This window comes from Morone saxatilis, unplaced genomic scaffold (genome assembly GCF_004916995.1).
Source record: "Morone saxatilis isolate NCDOM2014 unplaced genomic scaffold, NCSU_SB_2.0 Contig8, whole genome shotgun sequence".
Classification (NCBI taxonomy): Eukaryota; Metazoa; Chordata; class Actinopteri; family Moronidae; genus Morone; species Morone saxatilis.
The window spans coordinates 16,834,363-16,842,001 of NW_023340257.1; the positions used below are offsets into that span (position 1 = coordinate 16,834,363).

The 7,639-nt window shown below is 39.1% G+C and overlaps 1 protein-coding gene across 1 annotated transcript in view; it reads left to right on the forward strand.

Annotated features, from left to right (window-relative positions):
- The window catches only part of stx1a (syntaxin 1A (brain)), a 56,169-nt gene that overhangs the window by 12,956 nt on the left and 35,574 nt on the right, over nucleotides 1-7,639 (forward strand). The window contains exon 2 of the mRNA XM_035679438.1: nucleotides 3,553-3,630. Within this exon, the coding sequence (XP_035535331.1) occupies nucleotides 3,553-3,630 (78 nt within the window). The remainder of the gene's footprint in view (nucleotides 1-3,552; nucleotides 3,631-7,639) is intronic.

The window sequence follows — 7,639 nt, forward strand, 5'->3', positions numbered from 1 at the left end:
GACCTTCGAGCTCTCCAACCCTGAGCAGAGTTGGATTTCTCCAAAGCTCAACCCGGGTTCTGCCATCTGTGGCTTGTGCTTTGACCCTTTTCCATGGCTCAGGAAGTAAAGTATCTAAGCCCTAGCCGGGTCTAGGGGAAGAATTGCATTGCTGCCTGACTAAATGTCTTACCGACTGACTGACTGACTGTTGACATGACAGCTGGGTTAGGAAAACAGAGCCGTTCCCTTGCAAGAGGATTGGCAAAGGACAGAACAGACAAAGCGCTGGATTGTATAAAGCGCTGATTTAGTGCACACAAAGAAAAACATGTGAGTGACACATGCATGTGTGCACAGATGAACGCACATGCAGAAGAAAACAAGCACACAGTAGCAACTGGAGTCTTGCAGCTGTTGACATTGCAGCATAAGAGGCTTGTGTGTCTGCGAGCATGACCCAGTGGCAGCATCCCCGCTGACAGTGTGGGCAGAAAGCGACTGTCTGCTGAATATCTATCAGCGAAGACCTCAGCACTGTCCTCCTCCTCCTCCTCCCCTGCCTCCTGCTGTTGCTGCCTCTTTTCTCTCTGCTTCTAGTTGTCTGCAGTTACTCAAATGCACTTCATTGCCATACCAACACCAAACCTTTATTTATTGAATGAACAGTTTTGCTTCAAAATGAGACAAGAAAATTATGCCCATCATATTGACTGTTGTCAGGACAGCTGATCACATTAAGCACTCAAATTGGGAAAAACAGAATTATTTATTAATTGAATGTTTTTTGTCATGTTGTCTTTCCTTGATTATATTTATTAGATATATATAATGGGTTTAGATAGTTAGCTTGATCACTGTGGTTTTGAAGATGGCTAAAAAGATAAAAGCAACAAAATGTCAGCTAACTAACGATTGATGTAGATTAGCTAGCTCATTAGCTAGCATTTTGAGATGTGACTATATATATGTTGCGTTTATCTTTCAACCATCTTCAAAATGTTGATGTTTTTTCAATATTGACGTCTAGCACATAGTGTATCTAAGTAGGCCTACAGGAAATTAGCAAGTTAATCGAGTTTCTGACTGAGGCTTCCTCAACTGTTATTGGAGCACAGAGCAAAAAGGTGCTTGAAGGGTCAATTGTCTCATCTCTCACTGAAGTCTGTCCCCTCAGACGTCTTTCTCAAGAACTGGTTCTTCTCCCACTGTTCTTCTCTCCATTTCCCTACCTTTATTCCCTGCTTTCCCTGTCTATGTCAGATTTGTGTTTGTCTGAATAAGCCCCTATCAGTAAGTAAACACCAGACATACGCTGATACAAGTGTCTCAATTCTGTTCAAGGACAGTTAAAGGACTGTAAAACAACAACAACCATAAATGGGTGCATAAATGGAAATATACATTTGGAAAAGCAGCTGATTTGACCATACACTAACATAAATTCAGTGTAAAAAAACAATATTGAAACAGAGCTTTCGCAGAACCACACAGATCATACAGTCATGATTATAGCACAGATGCAGATATCAGTTTGCTCTAGATTAGCATACCACTGATGTATAATGCAGCCATTACTGACGTATTAAACTGTTCAACAGAATCAGTCCATTCCTTCTATTGAAAATTGCTCCCCCAACTCACAGTTCCTTTAATGCATTCACATTAGTGTCTTTGTCTGGACAAACCTGGCCTACTGCCGGCACTTGCGGCTGGAATGAAAATAATATCTTGATAGTCCTTGTGGTTCTTAAATATGTGGTTGTTTTAAAATGTTGGGGGTTGCTCAGGATATTGGTTTCTACAGCGGTTCCTTGTTAAAAAGTAGAATGTGTAGAAACTGAAGCTTTTGACGGTGACTTCTACTCCAATATCACACCACAACCCAACACCTTTTCTGTGATCCACAGCACACAATATGGAAATGAATTCTTTTTAAACTTATAAGACTTAACCTTTGGGTCAATAAGAATTTAAAAAATAAACATTTAGAGTTGCTGGAGACTGGAGACTGGAGACTTGAGTTGCCTGTTGTTGAGAAAGACTTTGTTATATGCATTATTCCTTATATGAGATTCTTCTGTAGTCTTGAGCTGCATTTCCTCAGTTAATCAAGAAATAGTTTTGTCCATGAAATATCTATGAAATGAATGTCTAAAATGTAGAAAGATTATAAATTTCCATATTCAAGAGTCCAATCCAATAATAAATTAAATCTGCACATTTTAGAAAGTGGAACCAGTGAACGTTTGCTTGAAAATGATTATTGAAATGGCTGCAAATAAAATTTCTTTCGATCTACTGATCAGTTAATCAGCCAATACATTAATTAACCAAAGATAATAGAAACTACACGTCACATGTGAACTTGTATCTCTAAGATTCTCTCCTTACTGTTGGGAAATCTTTGGGATGAGAATAAGGAGTCAGAAGAAGATGAAAACTATAGTCCTCCTCTACAGCGTTGATAAGCAAATGGATCTCATAGACTGCTAATGGGGAATTGAATTAGTTTGACAGAGGCTAGATGAATGAGATAGAAGCCGCATGAGACCCCAGCTAATGTAGTGTAATGGCTGATATGTGATTAGAAATTAGTATTTCAGAATGAATCATTAGTTCGATGCCAGAAAGTTTGAGAAGTTGTAACTTTTAAAGATGAATTAAATTTTTGGATGTTGGAAGCTCTCTTTTAGCATCAATTAAAGTAATTTAAAGTCCCTGTGAGGCCTGAATTTTTGTTTTGTTATAGTTTGAGTTAGAAATGAAAACCTTTTTACAGATTACAATACATGCCAACAATTTCAGACTGTGCTGATATAAATATACCAGCAGTAACACCAGACATATGCCAATACACGTACAGCAGAAAACACTACTAACTTTTTTTTTGGTCGTCTAATGTTACATCTTGTCATTTTGACAGTGAAAGCAGCTTCCCATATTGTACATTTGGACATTTGGGGAAATATGTGCTTTCACTTTCTTGCAGAGAGTTACTGTAGATGAGAAGTGAGAATGTAGTGAGCTTTAGAGGTGCTGTTAGGTGGATTTGAAATGTTTCCCTGTTGCCAGTCTTTATAGTGAGATAAGCTAACCGTCTTTTAACTAGCTTCATATTTAACAGACAGACATGAGAGTGATGTTCTTCTCGTCTAACTCTCAGCAAGAAAGCAAATAACCATATTTCACACAAATTCTGAACCATTCCTTCAGGCTGAAATGTCTTCATGTATCTGTAACCTCTGTAAAAAGGTGTATAAAAGTCAAGGTTTTTACTTCCCCCAGGTCCTAATTCAATAATAACTTGCTAATCACTCGACCTGTGGTTCTAATTACAAGTGCCGTTAAGTGCTCCTTATTTCTAATCAGTTGATGGGTGGAGAGGTGTTAACAATGTCCTATTTAACCTTGAATTATGCATGACATGTTCCAGTCCAGTGGTGACCAGTGTTATTTCGGAGCATGTCTTGCGTCTTTTGAATTATTTCTGTGAACATTTTCATTGTTTTACCTTTTAGCTGTTTCAAATAATTCCCTATTGTGTGTGTGTGTGTGTGTGTGTTTGTCCAGGGTAAGGAGACAACAGAGGAGGAGGATGAAGTGGCAGTGGGGATGGAAAAAGGCTTCATGGACGAATTCTTTGAACAGGTTTGTTTCACTCACATTCCTGATCTTTTTTTTCTTCTCTCTCTCTCTCTATCTCTCTCTCTCTCTCTCTTTGTCTGAGTCCAAAGTATATGCCCGTGTATCCACCGTCTCCTGATATTGAATCTAACCGTGTTGGTTTTTCAGAGGCTCTGTAATCAATCTCATGCCATTTCTTCTGTCTGGGGAGCATTCATATGATTTATAGCTATTGATGTTGTCACTCGTGTGGCACGGATCACTTTGTATTTTATCTCATTTCAAATATTTATTGATTCAACACTGCAACAGTTCTCTTCATGTCCAGTTCTGCATAACAACATTGGTGTTTTCACTTTTTTCCTTCCAGTCTCTCCTGCATGACAGATACTGCACCGAGCCCGTGTAAAACTGCATCTGTAAATGCATTTGAGAGAGTATTTCCCTGTTCACACTGTGCACATGTGCTGAACACAAACTGAACATTGTCATGGCTCTCAGAGAGGGGTGAGGGTCTATGTTAAATGGTCTGCTACATACATCTCCCACGAGTGGTCCAGATGTAAAACGCAGGAATATTCAGCTCAAATAAGTAGAGTCCGTATCTATCATCATTCATCATGTCTTTTATCCCCGTGTTTGCTCTTATATTTCATGAGGCAGCATGTGTGTTACAATTTATGTACATCAGGGCTTTAACTTTGAAGTGTTTCAATATCCATTGCAAATGCGGCTACAAAGTAGGTCGTGAGAGGTTGAATGGCGTTTACCAGCATTTGTGAGTTATAAAAGAGGTCTGACGATCAGCTCTTTGATATGTGAGTTTTCAAAGCAACATGAGACAACAAACACATCACCAAAGAGGTTAAATTGTCTGTGACTGAGCAGCAGGTGCATCAATCAAAAGCCCTGTATAGATATTTAATATGTAAAGGGTATAGTTTAAAAAATCGTGACAGGAAATACAGACATCTGCAACGAGAAACAGCTGTTACTTATTGTAACTAACCAACAGGCATATGATGGTCGTACTGTATATAATATAGGGGTTTGACAATTACATCTAAATTGAGCCACATGGTAGTTCAGGCAGGCATAGCAGTCATTTTAAATTCACGTGTCCCATATATCTCCAATCATATATGACCAAGATCATTAATTCAAGCAGCTGGGAAGCACACAGATTTGGTGCTCATTCATTCGGCTTCCATGCTGCTACAACCTGCTTCTCAGTAGTTTAACTCCCTCCACCTCCCCCGCTTCCTCCTGCATTAGCATTTAGATTTGTCCATTCAGAATGAGTCCATGTAAATTTAAGTGTTGTGTATCTCACGCTCTCTTCTGTGTTTGTGAGCTTAGAGACAAGTCTGTGTCACACTTGTACTTGCAGGATCATAGGAGCAGAGCCACGCTGCTAAATGAAAATGTGCCCCACTGCTGCAATAAACAATTAAAGTAATAATCTCTATGATTTTCATTTAAATAAATGTCTGTTGAGTCACTATCTATCTCAAACTGGGTGTTGGAAATATTTTGGTGTATTAACATTAACATTTCCTACTGCTGCAGCTTCACATTAAAAGTCAAGAGTGGACTTTTATTTTGAACTAGTCACAGGAAATGCAGTGTGTTTGCCACTGAGATTAGCACTGACTGCTATTGTTCGCAGAAAATGCTTCTACAAAACAAGACAACGGTTATTTTGTCATTTTTTGAGTGTCAATATTTGATGGAGTAATGGAACGAGAAGGAGCAGCCACAATGAACTGTTAGATGAAGAGTTGCAGGTGACAGGCTGCACACCTCCAACTTCTCAGCAAGGTGACCAACTCGCTCCACTGAACCCTGCTGTTAGCAGACTCATGCTGTGTGCAGCATAAAATCAGATCACAGTTTCTCGGAATGATGAAACAAGGTCAATTATTGCCTGGTGTCTTTATTAAAGGACCAGTGTGTAGGTCTTAGTGGCATCTAGTGAGATTATTGATTGCAATCAACTGAGATCCTGTGACTCAACAGCACAAAGTAGAAACTACAGTGGCCGCAGAACTCAAGAAAAACATGTAAGACCCTATCTAGAGGCAGTGTTTGTTTTGTCCGTTCTGAGCTATTATAGAGACATGGCAGACTCTGTGGACAGTGCAGCATCTATAAATATAAAAGGCTCATTCTAAGGTAACAGAAACACAAAAATTCTTCAGGTGATTCAATTAATTAAAACTGTCATGCAGATTGATCTGACCTATCTTTTAGAAGAGTTTTCAATGGTCTTTATCCGAAGAAGTTCCTCCAAGAACCACAGTCTGACTGGGGGATTTCAAAGGGAGACCAGGAAGCATCCTTATTAGTTGCTCAAACTACCTGAACTGGCTCCTATCATTGTAAAGGAGCTGTGGCTTGATTCATCTCAGCTGCTAGGCAGAGTGTAATATAGTCCTAAAGACACTAAGTTTGCATTTAAGGGTTAAGCAATTCACTCATTATGAAAAGAGAAGCCTATTATAAGACTTAAAGGTGCTGATCTTCATCTTAGCAGCGTCACACTGAGCTGCAAACTCTTTCATAGTACATCAGGGATTAAATTCCAATAAAACCAAATGGACAACATCATCTGCAAATAGAAGAGATGCCACCTTAATATCAGACCTCGGCTGCACCTTCATATCCTGTCTATTAATATCAAAAGAGAGGTGAGTAGTCATCAACCTGTCCAGTTCAGTGCCCAGAATTGCACATGGCTGACTTCATAATGAAAATCCAAACAAAGATTTCACTTTGAGTGCACGGATATCTCCCAGCTTCCCATAAATCTATTTTTACAGATTCTTTCAAGTAGGTTTTTACATCTGCACCCAGAACTAAATGCGCAGAGTTCCCGATTTGACAATCATTACAAGGGTGTAATACATGGTATAACTTCAAAATTACATCTAAAACACTGTAATTATGTTTAAGCTCTGAGGGAACACTGCAGGCTCTCACATTTTTCTGCTCTCATTTCTGCTCGTCGGCCTCTGACAGACTGTCTGTATCCATCCTAGATACTGGAACGTACATCTCTTTATCTGTCTGGAATTTCCGTCTGTTACATTTGTCTCAAGTGAGAAAGTGAAGAAAGAGGAAGATGAGTGAAATGTGGCAACAGGGGGATCAACAGAGAACAGTTTGAGACCAAGCAAAAAGGGAAAGAAAAGAGAGTGATGTGGATAAGTAGGACAACCAGACCAGAGAGGAGGAACTGCTAGTAAGAGAGGGAGATGTAGATAGTGAAGGGAGCAGATTAAAGGAGCAGAGGAAGAGAAGGAGTAATCAGGCTCTCACCCTGACTGGGTGCGTTATTTAAGCTTTCAGTGGCGATCTTGAGGCATACTAGACAGATAGTAGGACCACGGCAGCCCTCTGTCCATTACTCACACCATAAACATGACCCTCAGATTCTGGGTATTGATTTCATAATGTGTTTGTGGTATTTGTTTGTGCAAACGTGCATGTGGCTGTGTCTCTGTCTGGTTTTGCACCATAATGGAATAAAGTGTGTGTGTGTGTGTGTGTGTGTGTGTGTGTTTGTGTGTGTGATTGTGTTTGTGTGGATGTAATTGCCTATATGGCAATTTAAGAATAAGGCTAAATTTTTATCATTGTCAACTAGGGGTGTGACGATAGACTCACGAGACGAGATGAGACACGATATTGGGTTCACGAGAACGAGATGAGACGAGATTTTAAGAAAACTACAATGACAAAATATATGACTGGACCAACAGACTTTTATTTAACCGAGTTGCACATTCATTTTGAAATGTTTTATGATTACTCTTTACATGCATGATGTAAGCATGAGCATTTAATAAGCTTCTTCTTCCACAAATTGAAACTAAAACTAAAATTTATAAAAGTTCAAATAAAATAAATAAAATTTTATATAAAACTTTTCAAGTGCAAAACAATATTATGTGCAAAACCAAATCAAAGTTCTACTCTGTCAATACAGAGTGCAAATAGTGCAAACAGAGCCTGACCAAGTATGTCACTG